A 21123-nucleotide genomic window follows, 5' to 3' on the forward strand; every position below is an offset into this window, starting at 1 on the left:
TGAAAAAAAAAATCTTGATCTTCCTTAATCATTCATAAATACAGAGAAACAACAAAAATGACATGTTTTCTGACTGCAGATCCCTCACTGTTAGTTGTAGATGCTCCCAGGGCTTTCAGTTATTGCAATTGATGGTTTTGGTTCTCAAGGGAAGTGTCATGCAGTTATCCCTTCTCTCTCTCCACAGGGAGGTTTACAGTGGCCTCCTTCTCTTATAGCTCAAGAGTGAAGGGAGATCCTAAATCTTTTATAATGTAAAAAACCACCAATAATAGTAAAAAACAAAAACAAAACCTGGGAACCTTTGTTTTAATAACTCTTCTTGGCAATCCACTGTGCTTCTGGGCATTGTGCAGCAACGTGCTCCAGCAGGGCAGATGATGGATTTGTTTGGGGAAAATCATGCAGGTGCAATAACTTGAGCTCAACATTAGGGTCAAGGTTATACATGGGGGTTTTTTTCCCCCCCAAAATTGCAGATTCTTGTAGCCATTCAAAATTATGGATATTTGGCATAAAAAGTGTTTTTCCATTCGTATATTTGCACTCCTTTATATTTTATTCAGCTATTTTTTCTCACAAACTGCCTTTGCAGTTGACAGTCCTGTCTCCTTATCTCCATTCTTCACCTGCTCTAAACTGACCTTTGGTACTTGGAGATTAAATCTTGCTGTCCTGGCCAGAATAGGTTTATTAATTATATTTGAGAGATGCCTTCAAGAAGTTAAGAGCTTTCATCTTTCCCAGTGTGGAATAGGAAATACTGCAAGTTGCATTTTCAATCAGATTGATGCCTTCACTTTAAATCATCATAGGAAAATGAAGGGAGAATATAATGTGTTTGCATCAAAATAAAGACAAGGAATAAAGTTAAATTTGAGCTAGGAAGGAACTTGTTCTCTACAGAAGACTCCATCTGGCATTTACACATCTGAATTCCTTGACCATGTAGGAAGGGGATGGTTTTATACTTACTACCATGAGCACAGCACCAAGGATGACTCTCTCCTTGCAGCAGTGTTAAATCACTGATGTTGCATACACTAACTGCACACTCTGAACTTATCAGATATTTACTGCAGCAGAAGGGAACTTAGATTTTGTTCTTGGATCCTGCCACTTTCCTGAATATTATGTATCTTTCTTATTTATTTTGTTGTTAGAAAAGAGGTTCTAAAATTCAAGTCAAAGTTCTGAGGAACCAGCAATATAGTTCTGTTCACAAAGCAGGTATTTAAATGTCTCACTGACTTAAGACCAAAATGTCAAAGTTGGAATTGTTACAAAATCTGCTTCTCTTTTGCTCTGGGAGAGGAAGATGAAGCAGAGTTGACTCGCTGAAAATAGGCAGCATCTGGGGCATTTTTCTCATTTCATTTCTTCTTACATAAAGAAGAAGGACGTGAATTTAGATGGCAGTCTCCTTGTTTCTACCAAACCCTTTCTACTTTTCGATCTCCATTTCATTCCCTCGCCCCCAAAATAGAAGTGCAGAAGCCTCCATAGGCCTCCTAGTGAAACTAACCAAGCAAATAAATGTTGGGATCAAACACTGTATTTGACAATTCAGATTCTTCAGTCTCTGGACTCTTGGGACTTGTAGCTCTCTCTCTCTCTCGTGTGGCCACTGCTTTGGGAGGGCCTGCAGTAGAAAAGGCACATGGATATTAATCAAAAGGAAAAAATAAGTGGTGGAAGGTCTTCAGTCCCTATGCACATCCACATCATGCTGCACCATGTTCTTCAGAGGATTTTATGTCCTTGAACTCTGTAGCTGAAAGGAATCTAAGGTGCAGGAGGGATGCAGAGGAGTGTTTAGAGATACTGCAAAAGCAAAAAACCATCTCACTCTCAAGTACATGAGTTCCAGGTGCACCCCCAGTGCAGTGTTCATATTAATGATGTAGCTTGGAGGCATCCACTAATTGTAGAGAGGTAAACAGTCTTGTACCACAAGGATTACAGATGCAGTCTTATTCCAAGAGGTGTTAAACTATGTCAGTAATGCATTTTTAAGCCTTTTGGACTGAGAGAAGTTACTAAATATTTGTTACAAGGCAGACTTTAGTTTCAAAATTGGCTTCGAAACTAACTGTTCAATTGTGGACTTTGACTTTTTATTTCCATTTAATCTCATGCATGATCTTGTCAAAGCAATTCATTGCTCTTCCACAGCTAGTCGAAGGAGGTGATTGTCTCACTATGCTCTGCACTGGTGCGGCCTCACCTTGAATATTGTGACAGTTTTTGGGCTTCATAAACCTTAAATAAGTAGCAGACTTATTTATGCAGGTATGATAGTAGGTGGCACTAATACATATTTTGAAATGTGCAGTCTGATGCCATTTGGACTTAATAGTTGGACTTAATAGGTTTAGGAAAAAGTTCAGAATCTTTTAGTGAATTGGTTTCCAGTGCAGAATTGAATAGGAAAATTGCCAGCTACAATGTTCATATAGCTATTAAAAACCAGTGTAGGACTGAACTAGCAGATTCATTTGCAAAAGTAGAAAGCCAAGATGAAAATTTAAGATTTTACAGGCTCATAAACTTGTACTCAAAATTTACTTATGTATGGGGTTGTTAGTGACTTGTCATAGTTGAATAATGTTTTTTTTCTGTGTATTTGCAAGATCAAGTATAATTACATACGCAGTAAAACCTAAAAAACATGATTTCATTTTAGCTGCTGTATGAAATCTGAATAATCCAGTTATAAATGTGTGTATACGTACATTGAAGTGGTCAACATGGCAAAGTAGAAGTACCAATGTATCCCATTTCCTCTTGGCAGGTAATAAATAAATGAGATGAAAGCGTTTTCAGAATGGGCTGGATTACAGCATATGCTATGTTTTATCAAGTGAATGTGTGAGCATCTTACATGGACACCATTCTGTGTGTGTTTCTGAATTTCTTATTCAGCTGCTTTGTGTGTGTGTGCTCAGAGGTACCATGTTTTGTACACTGCAGGAATATTCAAAGGTGTTGCATTAGTACTCTCAGTTCTGCACAGAACAAGGTACTGTGGTACAATCCTGTCCTGAAAAGGTTAAAAGCCCTTCAGAGTTAGAGGTTTTGTATTTGCTTTTTAAAAATAAACTGCTAGTTTATATTACTTTATTCAAAGAACGAATTCCTCTGCCTCTTAAGCCATTGTTAATTACCTTGATTTGTTAGGCACACTGGCAGGGTGGATCTCAAATTATTTGGATTAGTTTATATTCAAAATAATTGTCTAGCAGTTCTGCACAGCCTTTAATGCAAAATCAATATACAGATGGAAATGCTTTACCCACTTAAGACAATTTGTAGTACTACTATACTATGGAAATGTGTTTAGAGGCTGGATGTGAGAATGGTATTTTTTTCTGTGAAACTAAAGAAAATTCATAAATTATGAAAAGCAAGCTTGCACTGACTCGCTTCCTCTCTGGCACCACTGCTCTTGCATCCCCTTATGACCCATTCAAAAGGAGGAATTGGGAGCAGCCCTGTCCAAGCCTATGCAGGCTTTTGGCACTGTCCTATGTAATGGCTGCAGAGCGTTCAGATGCAAACTCTGAGTCATAAATTCAGACCTTTTTTGTACAAGCAATCACTGTACTAACCAAGCAGTTATGCAGATGGTGCCTTCCACCTCCTTCCACTGGAGTCATCTCCACTGTGGGTGCTGAGGGGATGAAACAGCTTCATTGCAGCAGCTGCACCAAAATCCAGATGAGACCACTATTCCTGATATTTTTTATTCTAAAGAGGAAGAGGCTCTATGTCTTTTGGGGGAGGTCTGGCGAAGCTGCACATATATCACATTAGATTTAGGATGGTGATGCTTTCTTCTGTCTTCCTCTGTCTGCAGACAAGCCTGCTTTATGATTCTTGAATTATACATGACCTGCTTTCACATAGTCACCTACCTGTCCAGCATGAAGTATTTCAGAGGTGGGACCAAAGCTCAGTCTCTCTGGCATTGCAGACTGTGCAGCATTGAGACTTCTGGCTGCAGGAACAGTGCACCTGTGGAGACAGGGCATGCACATCTGTCTTTAGGTAGATGACCAGCTGATCAGTGACAGGCACTGGCAAGGAGCCTAGAATAGACTTGCTGTTCATCCAGGTGATTCCCCTGAAGAAGTGTATTGAAACAAAGAGCCAAAGTTGCAGTCACAAACAATGGAGTTCATAGGAACTATGACCAGTTCCAGGCTAGTGAGCACTTGCCCAAAGACAGTCACTATGATTGCTTCTATATGAGATGAAATATAATCCTACTTCTCTGGTATGAACACGCCTTGGAGCATTAGACCATATGTCAGCATGCACATGACATGCAATGCCAGCCCTCAGCTGTGACTCCTATAACTTTGGCTCAAGTCCATCTGCTTCCCATAGAGACACCAGATGGACAAGAATATTTTGCCATCTCATTGTGTCCTTGTGAAGTTGACACGGTGGCTAGAACCTGAAAAGCCCAAGGAAAGAGAATACTGACTCCTGTGTCCCACCTTCTTCTCAGGTTCTGGGCACAGGCAGAGATGCCCACTTGGCCTTCACAGAGATGTGAAATGTCTGACCAAGAAAGCTGTAGGACTTCATCCTAGAATTCAGAGCCAAAGCACTTACAGTGCCTGAGTGAATGATATTCATACTGTATCTCTGAAAACTAACGTTACACATTCTGGCAGACACCTGCTCCATTAAAAAGAAAGGAACAGCAAGCAAATAGTATGAGCTCACCATGACAACTCGAAACTGTTGAAGCCTGGAAACTGCTTGGAAATAATAATTATGTGGTGGACTTTAGTTACTGTATCACTGAGAGTTGAGCAGGGGAATAGAGCTGTGTGTTTTTCTTGATGGCACTGTCATAATAACAAAGGATGTTATTCCACTGCCCAACTCTTTGTTGCAATGGGAGTACCAGTGCAGAGTTGTTTCCCAAAATCATAATTCTACACTGGACTACAGTCTTACAGAACACCTTTACACAAGTCCTGGGGGTTTTATGCTTTACAAGGTGATGAGGAATATCCCCTGCTCCTTACCAGCTGAGACAGTTTGGCCTAATAAATTACAAATGTCCATCAGTCTGATTCATTTCCTAATTTGCCAACTGTAATTGAATAGCTCTTGATGAGCTGTTTCACTGAGATACAGTCTTCTGGCAGTTCACAACCTCAGTTAAATACTAGAGGTCAGGTCTGGTCTAGACAAATCCAGGTGGATGTGGAGCAGATAAGGAAGATGATTAAATTACAAACTACTGTCTAGAGGAAAGAGGACACCCAGATAGTTGGTACAGCATGGCCTTGCCAACAGGAAGCTTCACCTTTATGACAAATACCAGACAGGGAGAATTAGACCAAAAAGCTAAAATATGTGAACTTAGTAGCCATGTTTGTACAGCACGTTGACGGAGAAGGGGAATTTTGCTGCTAAGGAGGCAAGGAAGGACGTAATTACAATAATCAAAATGGGAGACAAAAAGCTCTTGCATGTAGCTGTCAGGCTAGAACAAAAGGACAAAAGTTGGATGATTGGTGGGTTGCCAGATGATTAAAGTGATATTGTCATATTTGTGACTATTTTGTCTAGTATAAGCGTGTGTGGGGTTTATTGCTTGTTATTCTGATAGATGTATCCACTGCAGCTTCTGTACAGGCACTCTCATGCTTTCTGTGCATTGAAGGTGAATTTTATGAAAAGGTTTATTTGAGATCTATTACAGTGACACACACACATATGCACAGGTAGGTACTTGCTCTGCTTTTGGCAGGGATGCCGTTTCTTTCTCCACTCAGTTCAGAGACATGCAAATCAGATTAATGTCTTTTTTCAGATTTTGTTAAAATTCTTCAGGTTGTTTTACCATTTAAGCTGTCATTTTTTAGAAGTGCCTAGAATTCTGAGTGAAAGGAGCTTTCTCTGGGATAAACTGACACTTGATTGTTGTCTCAAGTCTCTTGTCATTTGATATGGAGAGATGCAACAATCCTCTCTATTACACGGATGGGCAGGGCTCTCCTTGGAACCTTAATTAGAGGTTTTAGTCTTCGTGGAATGGACATTAATTGCAGAATGTAGCTGGATCTGCAGCTTTGAATTTTATGCTGGCAAAAATGGAGTCTAATTTGATTCTGTAAGGATTGAGAGCTGATAAGGAGACTTGATTACAGGATTTTGGTTGGTTTTGTTGGGGGTTGTTTTGTTTGTTTGAAGCTTTTGTTTTGCTCTCTAGTGTTAGCATCACCTATTTTTTTAAAACATATTTTCTTCAGTTACAGTCTGTGTTTTTAAGCTTATAACTATACTTGTTTATTTGTCTTGGATAATACAAAACCACCACTGCTACTTTTGTTTAGCAGCTCTAATGATCTTCCTAGGTGCCAATTCTAGATCTTTCAGCATGTTTACACTTTCCTTCTGTGTGCTGATGCTTCTTCATATTTACCTGTAGCTGAACTTACTCTTTCCTCTCAAGAAAATATTTGATTGATCTCTGTGATTGTTTGCAGATGCTCCCATGAATAAGCATTCTCTGAATGTTATCTAACTTATTTATCTACAATAGTTCTGTATAGAATAGTCCATCGTTGTCTTCAACCTTAAAAGAATTCAAATCAGCTATAGACTATTATGCCATATTTAGTTTTTTCTTTGGTTGGTTTTGGGGTTGTTTTAGTAAATTTAATTTGTAAACAACATTTTTTTCTTCAGAGAATTTAAATCTGATGCAGATATTTGCCCGATCTGTTCAGCAGGAAATATCTTTGCTATGTGCATCATATTGAAGGCACACAGAAGTAGACTAGCATAAAAGAAAAAACAATCTTATTGGAAGGCATGAACTGTAGGTAGGAGAACCTGGCACTGAGGGAATGCAGAATAACCCTCCATGCTAATTCATGTGTAAAGCAGCTTCCAGTAGCAGCTGCACTCCAAGTGCAGACGGTCAGACGTGACAAGATACAGCGTTGGGCTGATGGATTGACTGGCAGGCCTAGAGGGTTGCAGGGATAGTTCATGTCACAAATACAACTACAAGAAGGCAAAAGAGTGAAATATTTCTAAATAACAACTAATTACAGGAAAGAAACGGTACTATGAGAGGTACCGTGCTGTTGGTGTTTACAGCTGGGAAGGGCAGGAGGAGGGGAGGGAGCGATGGATGGGGCATGTCAGGTAGATGTCTTAACCACACACATTTTGAGAAATGCTGGTTGCATGACTGCTCTTTCTAAGCCTGGCAAAGTTACTTTATTCTCTTCTCATTGTGTTAGGAAAAAGGAGAACTTTTATTAGTTTTGTAACTGCAAGGCAGATATTTCAAAAGCCCAGAGCGTAGTCAGCTGAAGAAATAGTAAAATATTTGTTTAACTTAGGTATTTTATCAGAAGAAAAGAGCACTGTTCTTGCAATGCAACACAAGTCTAATAACATCTTCATTTTGATTTCAGAAGTCTACAGAACAAATGAAAAAAGTACCAACCATTGTCCTGTCTGTTTCTTACAAAGGAGTCAAATTTATTGATGCCACAAATAAGGTATGTGCAATTATTCAATACTAGCTTTTATTTTTCACAACTAGGAAAAATAGTAATACCTATGAGGTCCAGGCCAGAAAGGGGACAGATTTGCCCTTTGCATTTTCCTCTCCTTTTTTTCACCTCTTCTCTCCAAAATGGATGTAATGTCATTGCCATTCTTCAGAAACTCAGTCTGGAGGACAAGTGCAGCAGTTTTAATGGCTTATTTGGAGAACATTGTGTCTAGTGTTCTTCCATTAAAAGGCAAGCTTATCACAAAAGACATTTGGCAGGGAGCCTCTGTGGAATCCTTTATATTTATTTATTTATTTGTTCATTAATATAATTTGGGCAAATAATTAAAAAAAGTCTCACTGAAATAAAGATACATGGTTTTATCCAGGGCCAGCCATTTTAAGAATAAGAAACACGAGACTTCAATGTCCTTTGAAAAATGCTAGAGGCTCTCTGTGAGCTGTTTTCCTGGCACTAGCCACTTAACTCCCTGAACTGCAACAGTTTCTTAGCAGTTGTTATTCCATATTTTTTTCATCTTCCTGTGTGGCAATGCTCCTGTGCTTTGTTTCTTATGTTTTAAAATATATCCAAAATCTTAAAACAAAAAAAAAAACCTAACTAACCAAAAACACAAAAGCAGAAATTGAGAGGTCAGAGAACTCAGTGATGGATAGAGCAATGGATTAATGCTTAGCCAAAGTAAAATGTACAGGCTCTGTAAGGAGAAGTAAAGTAATGCATGAATTTCTCTTCTTTGGATGCCTAAAGTGGCAAAAAAATGCAATCCATACTGATGCTTTCATATGAATAGAAAATAAATTATCTTTTCTGTTATGTGACTAAAATTCACTGAGCAATATAAAAAATAAATCTGACAACCCAACTACTTGACTAGGTTAATAATGTATAGAGTGGCTTTGTGTTGCTGAACATTCAGACCACACAGTACATCTAACCCAGTATCCATCAAACTTGCCAAATGAATCAGGTTTTTAAAGCTGTTTAACTAGAACTGGGTTTTAAGTGAAGGATGGAAGCAGATTTGTGAACTTCTGCTAGAGTTTGGAAACCATATTTAGAGTTAGAAGACAGCATAAAAGAAAAAGTGAGGTGAAATTACTGTTATGTCAGGTCTGGCGTTTGCCAGAGCAGAGAGGCCAGGGATTCCTGTCAGCTCCTTTTTCTTCCACTGATTCAGAAATGAGCTTCTACAACCCTCATTTCCTTTATGTTCTCTGATGTGCAGGGCATAAATCAGGACATTGTAATGCTATTAACTCTAACTTGGATAATGCTGTTTTCAGCTCTTAAATCTCTTCCGTAGCATAAGGGATGTAACTGCAATGTCCTTAGGTTTACCAAAAAAAATCAGGAGAACAAAAGGAGCTTCCCGTGTCTCTTTGTACAGTGCATAGAATCTTACTTAAGATGGAAACTTGAAAGAAGTTTGGCAAATTGCGTTAGATGACTCTGCACGAGTCCCACTGAAACCTTATGCCTAGTGGTGCAACGGATGTTTTTGATGGAGGTAAATAATGCCACAGTCCTGTGTTTTTTCTCAAGTGGTAGATTGCTTTCTCTCCAGTTCAAAATCTGCACTGCCTTTCCCTTCTGTAAAAACCAGGTAATAGCCTGCAACTCTCCCAGAAGCGTTATCATCCTTGTCCACAGTGTGCTGTTCCCAATTCCTTCAAGACCCAAAACAGATTAGCACTAAGGTGAGATCCTATTCAGACTTGTACTGCTTCCATATGAGCTTATAGTTGACGGCGCTGGGCACCACTTAGCAATAAATGCATACTTTTTAATTACAAAAATAGCTAGCAGTTCTGTGCTTGAAAACTCAGCTCTCATGGCTGTTCATCTTTTTCCTTTATACCACCAAGCTAAGAATTTGTATTACAAGTCATAGCAGGCAAAGTTTCAGGTGATGAAGGGGCCCTGACCTCATTCCTCGACAGCTATTTCAGTGGCGCCTTGAAGCTTGGCATGACACCACTTTGACATGACACCATTTCTTTGCAAGTGAGGCCAGAAAGAAATTGCTGCTTAGGAAAAAGCAGACTTGCAGAATTTTCTGGTGGCTCACAGCTCACTCTGTCTTCTGGGTGATTTCTGCCAGGAGGGAGATTGGCTGGCATGAGGTAGGCAAGCAAAAGGAAGGTTGCTTGGCAAAAACCTGGTCTCTCCAAGGTATTTCCTTGGCAGAACCAGAACTGACTTTCAGCTTCCCTGCTTTTTGAGAAACCAGAGGTTTCTCTTGCCAAATTGAGAGACAGTTTTAGAATGACAACTGTGCAGTGTCAGTCAATGCCTGAGGAGCATACCCAGAACGGCGAGCTGGTTCACAGCCTCCTACTTTCTACAGAACAAGACTATGGGTCTACTGAAATAGTGACCCTAGGAAGCAGTAAACACATGCATTGAAAAATGTTTAATTTTGAAAGGAGATCACAGAGGATGTCCTATAGCAGCTAGGGAAAAACTCAATTCCACCACTAATTTTCACCCAGAAGATTCAGTTTAGTTATACTTTATTTAAAACAAACTTGATATGTGTATATTTCTAAAATTCACTTGGTTTAAAATTAAAATATTAAAATAATCTCTGTGAGTTTTGACTGAAGTGCAAATCCCTGTGTCAACCCCAGGTCACCTAGAAAAGTTGCAGCATAGCAGAGCTCTTTTCTCATATGCTGCATAAATTCAGGTGATTACATTGTGGGTCATGATTTGGCATAAGTACTTCACATATGATTTTATGACCTTCCAAGCTTTAATTCTTTCTGCCTTCTAAACTACAGTGTTGTCAACACCACATCAATGACAGTGTATTACAGCTCTAACTGTGGATATCTGAATCCCTGGTTTTGGTATAATTCTAATTCTCATCAAAATCTTTAGTGAGGGTAAAAGTTATCAATTTGAGAACAAAGACAATAAAATGCTTCAAGGAACATAAAAAGCGAGCGATTGTTAAGCAGAGATTATATGTGTCATTATAAATTGGCATATATTGAAACATAAGTACTGGTTTTGTCATTTTTATGAATAATGCATTAAACAGAAATAATCAAGTGTGTTGCAACAATTTAGGAGGATTATTTCATTTCTTCAGTAACAATTTCCTTATCTTAGTTTTTCCATAATTTGAAATATGGAATGCTTTTTATTAAGATTTTTCCTAAGCTATGATTTCTTCAATTAGATATATTACTACATTTTTTCGATAACTTGACACCTACATGCAAGGGGGAAAGTTGCCACTTAGCAAATGAAAGAAGATATGGCAAAGCATCTAAAGTGATTTAGTTGCATATAATAAAAAAAAAAAATAATAAAAGAGGGAGAGGAAAGGAGGTGGTAAGGGAAAGAGAGGGGTGAGGGAAACCAGAGATGTTCAGAGATTGTTTTAACATGGACAGATGCCACCAAGGCAAGCAGTGGCTGTGCAAGGAACTGGGACACCACAGAGGTCACATGTTCTGTGATGCAGCTGCGATGTCATGCTGCAGCAGGCTTGATCCCTTTGGACTTTTGTGGAAATGTTAGAGCTACAGCCAACAGGGCCACAGTTCAAGAAAGCATAACTGCTAAGTAAATTCCTATTCAATTAATCATTCTTCTGTTGGAATAAACCCTTTTAAATGCATATGTTGCTGAAGCAAGGCCTAATCATAAGCCACTCTGCAGTATCTTCTTCTCTGGCTTCATGGTTCCTTTGGCCTGAACACAATAATTACATATCAGCAATTTCTGTAATGAATATTCATAATTTTCTTCAAAGCTTTAAGACAGCTTTTTTTTATTTCATCAGACAGACATGCCCCACCTCTCAGTAGTGTGCTATAGCTTACATTGGCTGTTGCAAGTAGTGTGGCTCGGTGCATGAATGGTTTCATTTTCCTATATCTCTCTTACAGGATGCTCTTGTCAGTAAGTGGAGAGAAATTGCCAGATCCTCCTGTAGTTATCTTTTCAGTAATCAGAAGCCTTTTAATATCTCATGGTTTCAGTTATAAGTCATGTTTGGTGGTTTTTTTCTCTTGAAAAGGTATAGCTAAAATTTGTCAAATACCACGTGCAAACACCTGGCTATTGAGCCTGCTAGGTTTCACCAGATCCTGTCTGTCAGTAGACTGAAACTGTCCTATTTTGATCATTACACAAAAAACCAGCAACTTCATAAGATGCTCATATAGTGCTTTGAAACAGTATTCATAGCTGTATGCCAGGAAATAGGTCTCTTTGTCAAAGGATACTGAATAAACTGTACAAAGCACAAGTAGCTTCATATGCAAGACTCTAGTACATAACGGTTTCCTACCAGATTTTTGGCAATTGAAGAGGATCAAAATTCCAAATACCTATGTAAGATCACACATGGGGTATATTGAATCTCTTCTTACTAAGATATTTCTGAAATACCTCAGTACAGCAGATCAATATAAATGTGAATCTAAACCCACACCTTTTACAGCTCTTTTAAATTTAATTCCTAAATTGATTGCAAATTTTTTTTTAAACAGAATATCATTGCTGAACATGAAATCCGTAACATTTCCTGTGCTGCACAAGACCCCGAAGACCTTTCTACATTTGCGTACATCACTAAAGACTTGAAGACTAATCACCACTACTGCCATGTATTCACTGCGTTTGATGTGGTCAGTTTATAGAACATACTTCATTTAATAGTTCTTTGTAATAGTAACAGTTATTTAATTCTGTTAAAATGTTTTCAGGGTATATGATGATTAATGGAAGGTATAATTCATTTACCACATGAAAAGACTAATGGGATATCAAAAGGACATTTCTGGAGAAGAGCCAAGATTTTCTTTGATATCTCATTTTCCATATTAAATAAGTCATCTCTGTCACCTCAGCTGTTGACTGTAAACTTAGAGAGCAGCTTTTCATACAAGTCTTGACGTGTAATTCTTATGCTATAACCTTCCAAGAAGTTTGTAGCAAGCAGGTTTGGCCACCTATTCTGAAATCTCAGTGCACACCAAAAAAACAAATCAGAAAAGGGTCCATGTGCATTATATACAGTGCTCAATCCTGCCAAGAGGTAGGTTCAGGAACTAGATCAAACTATGTTTGCAGGGCATCCTTCATGTTTTACTGCATTATACTGCCTGGGCAGTCAGGGAAGGACAGATTTGATGACATCCAGCCTTCTGGGTTTTCACCTTGTGTGTCCATCCCATGCCCCCCAACAAGCAGGTAGAGGGTCGGAACTTACTTGAGGGGGCCCTCTGAGCCTGGACACATCGCACCTTCTTGAAGTAGATGGAGGCTGCTTTTTGGATGAAGAGGTCAGATGTTACCACCAGGAGTGATTTCTTCAGATTTATTTTTTTCTTTTAAACTGGAAGAGGGTAGGTTTAGATTAGGTATTGGGAAGAAATTCTTCACTATGAGGTGGTATGACACTGGAACGGGTTGCCCAGAGTGGTTGTGGATGCCATCCGGGAAGTGTTCAAGGTCAGGCTGGACAGGGCTTTGAGGAACTTAGTCTAATCAAAAGTGTTCCTGCCTGTGGCAGGAGGGGATTGGAACTAGATGATCTTTAAGATCCTTTCCAACCCAAACCATTCTGTTATTTTGTGATTCTTCCCCTGCTGTTCCATGACTTTTAGTGTTTCAGTGTTAAGCTGGATCAGTCCCAATAACTCATCTCTCTAAATACTGTTTAGACTTTTTGGCATTATACTGAATAAACTGGAAAACTGAAGCTTCTTCTGAAAATGTGTAGAAAATGTATGAGAAGTTTTGTATTTATTTTAACCAAAGAACCGAAACACAGATCTGACAGAGACCACACAGGTAGCTAATTACATATCTTAGGAGGTCCTAGGAATATTTGGCTACTATACTGAATCTGAAAGATTTGAAATGTCTGTAACAACAGAAATTATTATTATTTGCTGATCCCTCTGTTCTGCTCTGCTGTCTGTCATGTCAGAGGGAGTTTTAGCTTGACAATTAAGGGAGATATGGAATTTGGTGAAATTTTATTTTATCAGCAGCTTTACCTTTTCAAAAAGATATTCTTTATTTTGAAAATAGCAAATTAATTCTTTATTTCTTATTTCCTTGTTCCAATTTTCTTGCCTACATATCTCAAAACGTTATTTCACCGTAAGTCCTTAGAACTCCTGTTATTTTGGTGGAAAATTACTCAGTTCTTCCTATATTTATGCTTCTCAGATGGGGATGCACAAGTTATTAGTTTGCAAGAAATCATGAACACATCAATTAATCGGTCATGCAGTTTTCAGCTAAATTTGGTGAAATAAGTAGTAGCTATAGTTTTTAGGACTAAGATTTATTGTCCAAAATTTTCGGGAGTACTTGCCCTTTGAGTTGTGCACAAGAGAAATTTAAGGTGGTATTAAAACTTCAAAATTATTCAAGAAAAAATGTTTTACTATGGTATAATGTGTATGAATTCTTGAAACATGATTACATGAATATAAACAAGTTTAAGAAATAGAGGGGCCTGAACGGTGGCATTTTATTTGGGACTGAGGGAATAGTTAACATTGCATAGCAATAGCATGTAGGAGAATTTAAATAACAAGTTGTACAGGTAGGTTAGAAGCAATTTTAGCATTTCAGTGGCATTCTGTTGTTTAAATTCTCTGTGGGCATTTTACTGTCCACAGAGAGTAGAAAAAACTTTAAAATTGTGTTAAAAGTAGATAGATGATGGTCAACAAGATGTTCCATTATATAGATTTTAGTGATAAGTGAATCAGCTGAAATTAGACTGATTGAGTGAGGTTATTATTTCTCCTCATCCATTTAAGTACTTCTTAATGGTTTTGAAGTACTGCAGTTTCATTTATAGGTTTAATAATCAAGCACAAACATAGACTCAGGTATATAGCAGATAAAATTCATCTCCTTTCTTGGCAAGGGAAGAAAAGTGATCCAGGAATAATTACATTTTGCTCACTTCCTGTATCTAAGGAGGAGCATTTAATACCCCAAGCACTTTAAACAGCTATTTTAAGCAATACAGAAACTTTATTGTCAAACTGTCATAACTTAGTTTTCTCCTGCAACATAATCCTCAGTGGGGTGTTACCTATTCAAATATTCCCTTTTTGTGTTGTTTTATTTCTCAGGATCTAGCATTTTTGATGCAAGTTTAAGCTGTATAAAAAATAGCTAGATATTCAGAGCAGAAGCATACAGTGAATTAAATTTTCTGTTTAAAATCTAATGCTCATGTTAGAGCCTGATCTCCCAGTTTACAAATAGAAGCAATCCTACTCATTTGTCAATGGATAGAAGTTCAATCATTTCAAGAAAAATAAGATTTAAAATGGTAGAAATCCACAATAAGGTGTAAAAATATGCATTTTAATTTATATATGTTATGGCAATAGAATATACGCAATGTTACGGTCTTTCAGTTTTTTGGGAAATGTGGACAAGAACAATTTCTTTGTAGATAGGGAAGTATTTTAGTAATGTCAACCACCAGCATAACTGATACTATTTCAGAATAGCTGTACGTGTAACTTGTCTACTCAGAGTTAAAGTTCTATAATCAAAATTGCAAAAACATCTTGACTAAAGAATATTGAAGGAGACAAGGTTTGGGGGAAGAAGAGGATTTATTGCTCAATATTTGAAATCCACTTTCATTCACTTACTAAGTAGCCTTAAATCTACCACTGAAGGATTCCCTCTTGAGAAACAAACCATCATAACATCCTAAACCATCATAACTATCCCTTACCAAATTCTGGCTCACGTATTGGAGACATCCAGAGTAATTTTCATTGGATATTCCTTCATTGCCCAATGCACCTATGAATAGAAGACAACAAAAAAGTCAGTTAAAATGTAAGAAAACAATTAGCCATTGTAATAGGTTGGCTGAATTAAAGCAGATGAAGAATCCTGACTCAGACTGGCACTGGGGTGTTGAATTGTAACATTGCAAAGCAAACAAGGCAATTGACCTCATTTCTCATCTCCCAGAAACTGTTGCTTAAAGGCATTAGCTTACTCACTTTCCTTCTCTGCAGTACTGAGCAAGGAGCAGGATTGTAGCAGCCTTGGAAGCACCACAGTCCTAAAGGTTTTGCCTCACTTCTAAAGAGCTTGATGGGGTTCCGTAAAGGCCGGTGTCTTTTACAGCGGCCAGGGGCTCTACAGCTTTGGTGCTAAGCATCTTTCAGGGAGGCAGACCTGTATCCTTCCTTTTGCGCCACGTGTCAAAAGTTCAAATAGTTTCCTTACTCCGTCAGAAGGATTTCCACAATGGATTTTGTGGTTTGGTTTTCCACCCCTATTCCCACGGGAATCCTGCTCTTACCTCTCCAGTATAGCCCCTGCAAGAATCTGTACCAACTCTAATCCTTATAATACTCTCCCAGTACTACTGGTGAGAAATACGTCAAACCAAGCTTATTTACCTATGTTTTTTTTCAAAATACAGTTTTTCAGATAAGTTCTTTAAATTTTATAAGGTACAATGTTAAAGCCCTCCTTGCCTCCATTTGCAGACTTCCCTTTGTCAAGGCTCTACCACAGTACATGTGTGAAATTTATGTACCAGTTACGGTTCGGTTTGCATTTCGAATACTGAACAGAATAGTGAATGTTCTATTTGCTATATTTCAAATATTTATTAACCAGAGAAACAGTTACATGTTTCTTATGGCTTTCAGGCTCCAGGCAGGCCTATTTTTTCATTTTACAGACTACAAAGGAAAACAAATTATAGTGGCTTCAGATAGGATGCAGGACTCAGACTAGATTTATGGCTCAGCATAGCAAACCTTTAGTCTGTCTCCATGCTTATCTTAGAGATTTTCAAGCCTGTCTTGGTGACATTTTGGTATGCCTCGCTGGATGGTGTATTTTCTCAGTCCTACTAGTATTGCAGCCTGCATTTTCTGCAAGCCATTACTACACCCTGTCTTGCTGATGTATTCCTTAGTAATAATGTTACCCACTCTAGACAATCCCAGGATGATATAGTATGCTCTTTTACTGTCACAACAGCTGATTCTAAAGACATCTGTCTTTAGATTAATATTCTTGTCCTACTAAAAAGCACACTCCAGTTCAAATTATATTATTTTCTACATTTTTAACAGTTATACTCTGCTGCTCTTAATTCTATAGCCAGCATTCTGCTAAAAGGCAGAGCAGTTCATAATAGCCTCTTTAGTTTTCCTTTTATTACCACACTGGCAAACTGCACCCTCAGTGTTTCTCGGTCCTGGCCAGTTTCTCTTGAAGTTAAAGGGGAGATAATTTGGAGACTACAGCTATCAAATCAGGCAGACATTTTTATTTGGGAAGCTCTGAAACTTTGGCTGGCTTGCTGTTGTAACTGCAGTTGTAACTGCTGAGAGCATGTCCCAGTGGAGGAATATAATTGTTTTCTGTCTGACCTAACACAGGCCAGAGCTGGCACTTTTATAAGAAGCTCTTATAATGAGCTAAATATGCCAAATTTAGCCTGTACTATCTCAGTATACACATGTGATAAAAAAGGGATTGAATTTCTTCAGGGAAATGAAAGTGTAGGGTGTGAAATAAAATGCTTATCCATTTAACTTTGTTTTAACAATTGAAGGACAAATTATGTACTTCCAAGTGTGTTGCCTTGCTTTCTGACTTACTGCAAATGTAACTTGACTAGGTAAAGACATGTCTCATTTAAAATTGTATCAGAAACATGTGGGAATTTTAAGGGATCACCTAATTTCAAAGCAATGCAGAATTGCTTCCAACTGTGGGCTATGGAGGTTGAGGGAAGGAGAGAGTAACTTCTTAATCATGTCAAAGATTTATGAATAATTTTAAGGGGACTGTAGGACTTCATATGGAGGCAAGCCTGCAGGCTTGCATTTGCTCTGCAGAGGTTCAAAACATTACTGCAAAGTTAGTAGCCCAGAAACAGGCTCAAATAGGAGCCTAAAAATAGGCTCTAGTAGGAGCCCAGAAATAAATATACCAAAACAAACCCACAAACCTGAAGAAAAATTACCATAGGAATTCACTTGCCGTTTAGATTTAAGGTCAGGCTGCCAGCTCTGGAGAAGGACAGGTCAACAGAAGAGTTCCAAAATAGAGCGAGGCCAAATGTCACATAGGTGCAGTAGTGCAAGAGGGGTGGGATCATGACAGCAGCAGATATGGGGTGAGCTGGGAAGTTGGGGCAGTTAATGTACTTGTTCTGAAAAGAGATGACACTCTTTTTTCACTCCTGTTTCCATGAGAATGTTTCAAGGGTTTTAGAAGTAATTACTTTCAATACAATAAATTACATTTAGATTGTTTTTAATCAATGAGAAATCAAATGACAAATGTAAACATTACAGAGACTAAAGAAGCTATTACCAGTATGACTTTAATTATTTACATTGCAAATCACTTCTGTAGGCAGTACTACCCCACTTCACGTATCCAACAATAATACAATCTCACTCCAATTTTAACTGTTTCTGTTTTGTTCCAGAATTTAGCTTATGAAATCATTCTTACCCTAGGACAAGCATTTGAAGTGGCCTATCAGCTTGCACTACAAGCACGAAAAGGGGGCCATTCTTCAACCCTCCCAGAAAGCTTTGAAAACAAACCCTCTAAACCTATTCCCAAACCACGTGTTAGTATTCGGAAGTCAGTGGTAAGTAGAAGGTAGTTATGCATGCAAAAAAAACCCAAATTCAGCTATACAGTTAAGAGTTTATATACTAGAAGCTGTACAAATAAAATACCTGTTGAGTCAGAAATGCTCCATTGTGTCACCTCTGCTCATCAGCTGGCAGGGTTGTGTCACTGCAGCACAGGCAGCTGTTTCAAACAACTGCTCATTGGAGCCTACATATTGATTGTCTTTAAAGGGCCCTCCTGAAGTGCAGAGATGACAGAGAAATATTCTTTTATGGTAGAACTTTTTAAAAAATTATGAAAGCTATTTTAAATCAAGTGAAAATACAGGCATAGGGTGATTTTGGAGGGAAAGGAGAAAAATGACTGCACACTGTATCATATTCACTGGCTATAAAGTGAGGACTGTGATATTTAATTACTGGGTGAGAGAACGGGGAAAAAAAATGTATGACTTTACACTTTGTCATCCATTGCCACAGAATCTTCCTCCATAAAATTGTAAGTAGGAACGTTTCCTGATGCTATCGTCTGTCTCATTAGCAAACAGACTTCTCAGGATCGAGCGTGGCTTTAACGAACTATGGTGCCCTATAGCTTGGGGGTAGACACAGCTCTGATCTCCACAGGAAGAAGAAGGCAGCCGTGAGTACATGGGAGTGTAGACACCACCATACTCGCTGCTGTAGGACTTTGTCCACTCAGGATTTGTTCTGTGTTCTGTTAGTTTAAAGAAAAAAAGTTCTGCTGGAGCTGCTGTGCACAGAGATGGTAACCCGTGTGTATGTTTGCGTTTGTCTTACAGCAGATAGATCCATCCGAACAAAAGACTCTTGCGAATCTACCGTGGATTGTTGAACCTGGACAAGAGGCCAAAAGAGGCATTAATACCAAGTATGAAACTACAATTTTCTGATACAAAACTGTCCCCCTGTTCCTTGTTGTGCCTTGCACGCCAAGCAGTCACAGCACAGCCTTTCCTTTATGGCAACGTTTCAATCCAGCAGAGAGGAAGACTGCACTGTATGGTGGCCTTGTAACTAACAAAAAAGGCTGACAGTCATTTCTGGTGATGTTCTTCTTCCTGCAGCACTGACAGAAGAATGACACTATATGAAGACTTTTAAAATTACAGTCCACAAGAGGAGTGAGAAACCTTATTTTTCACGCAGTTCTCCCTTGTGACTCTGCCACAGTGCTTTCTTTGATTTCTTATTTTAGGATTCTACTTTTTAAAGAAAAAAAAACAAAAGGTCTCTAAACTAATACTAATGCTGCCTATGAGTAGAGTATTTGATTGGGTTTTTTATTTGAATCCTGGCAGTTTTTAATTGAAATAGAACCAGAATTAATAAATAGATTATTTGTGAAACCACTGAATTCATTAATAATTACTGTGTTGAATAAGGAACTCATTAAAGTGACAAGAAATTAGGTACCCTGATTTCTGTGTGCGCTGATTTTATATGTAAAAATTGATGTCCTTTGATCCTCTACAGAAATAAGAACCTCTTGCATTGTAGCAAAGGATCAGAGTTTTATGAATTGATAGAAAAGGGTATTAATAATGCACAGAAAACATTTATTAGATATTTTTATGGAAGAGAAGTACTATAGGAAAACATATGAATATTTATGGAAGGAAGCCAGATTAATTATGAGAAATATTGTTTATTTTAAAGTTAAGTAAACGACTGCTATTGCAGCATTATGAAAATTGTAAGACTTGTAGCATCAGTGCACTGGATGTTCCGTGTAATCAGTCTGGAATGAAAGTGGAATGGTCATTCTACTACACCTACATATAGTTTATGCAGTTCAACATTGCTATAGCCATGAATTCTACTAATATTTTTAAAAAATAATCTCAGTGGTTCTAAAAAAAAGTCAAAACCATGGATTTTGCTATCAAGATTTCTGTCACAGAGTGTTGATAAAATTCTATTGCAAAACATTTTCTAAATAAAAATATTGAGAAAAAGAAAAAATTCCAAAGTAATAAAAATGTTTTCATGGAACAAAAGTTAAGCATTTGCTTAATATTTGATTAAATAAGATTTACTTACTTTTTCTTTGAAGTGTTTTAATTTTTTTAATGTCTGTGGAGTATTTGTATAATACCATGATGTATATTTATGTAGAACTGAAATTATAACAGTACAAATATCATTATAGGAGAAAAATGACATTTTAACGTATATTGTTCTATCCAGTCAAATTGTGAATCATTTTGAAGTTCATTATAGAGATATTGAAAAATTGTGTGGTTGTCTTAATGTTTTTTTAATTATTATTTCATATCCAGCTGAGGTTTTTCAGTTAGAATCATCAGTTGGTATATTCCAAAAAATGGATAATTGAACTTGGTTTAAACCTGATAATTGTATATGGTTTAGTTACACCTAATCATAGCGCTGAGTGATGACATACTTTTAATACAGTATTCAATTTACTTGAACAAAATAGTTCCTTGTACATATTTTTGCCTATTCACTGTTGATATGTACTTAGTCAACTGACAGTAAAAAAAATAACACTAAAAATATGGTACCAAAAGGAAAATTGTATAGGAGAACAGTAAATAGTAGCCTCACTGCAACAAAGACTTATGTAAATATGCTTGGGCTTCCAGTTATAAATTTTGTAATTTTGTCATTTATTTATATCCTATAAAAGCACACAAAATAAAATGAAGTTGTACAGTCCCAGTGCTTTGTGCATCATTTTATCATTGCTAGAGGAAGTAAGTGGCCTGATGCAAAGGGTACTGAAATGCGTGCAAGGTCCTCCCCTCCCATTTCCATGGGCTTTGGATCTTGTACTGAGCAAAGCCAGAAACTGCTGTGGAGGCAGTTTTGGTTTGGAATACAGATTTTGTTTACACGTGGTGAATACTTCACACTTTAAAGTCCTTAATTAACTGGTT

At 37.8% G+C, this 21123-nt stretch overlaps 1 protein-coding gene and 1 long non-coding RNA gene across 11 annotated transcripts in view; one reads left to right on the forward strand and one right to left on the reverse strand.

The window, feature by feature from the left end:
* The window catches only part of ANKS1B (ankyrin repeat and sterile alpha motif domain containing 1B), a 414231-nt gene extending 393327 nt beyond the window's left edge, over positions 1-20904 (forward strand). For 3 of the 10 annotated variants that reach the window (XM_018080497.2, XM_018080492.2, XM_029963408.1), the window contains 5 exons: positions 7458-7544; positions 12074-12211; positions 18046-18213; positions 19003-19091; positions 19202-20904. In XM_018080497.2, coding sequence (XP_017935986.1) covers positions 7458-7544; positions 12074-12211; positions 18046-18213; positions 19003-19091; positions 19202-19241 — 522 coding nt within the window. In that variant the 3' untranslated portion in view covers positions 19242-20904. Of the gene's footprint in view, positions 1-7457; positions 7545-12073; positions 12212-18045; positions 18214-18740 lie in introns of all 10 variants that reach the window. The other 7 variants (XR_001921712.2, XR_001921713.2, XR_001921711.2 and 4 more) reach the window with 7 other exon arrangements.
* LOC108641053 lies at positions 1539-15375 on the reverse strand. The gene is made up of 4 exons (XR_001921715.2): positions 15307-15375; positions 12796-12921; positions 3918-4017; positions 1539-1642 (listed from the first exon to the last, which is right to left on the reverse strand). It is a non-coding gene; the product is annotated as an uncharacterized LOC108641053 (long non-coding RNA).
* Positions 20905-21123: the final 219 nt, after the last annotated feature.

Source organism: Manacus vitellinus, unplaced genomic scaffold (genome assembly GCF_001715985.3).
Source record: "Manacus vitellinus isolate BGI_N305 unplaced genomic scaffold, ASM171598v3 scaffold_5_pilon, whole genome shotgun sequence".
In the NCBI taxonomy this organism is placed as follows: Eukaryota; Metazoa; Chordata; class Aves; order Passeriformes; family Pipridae; genus Manacus; species Manacus vitellinus.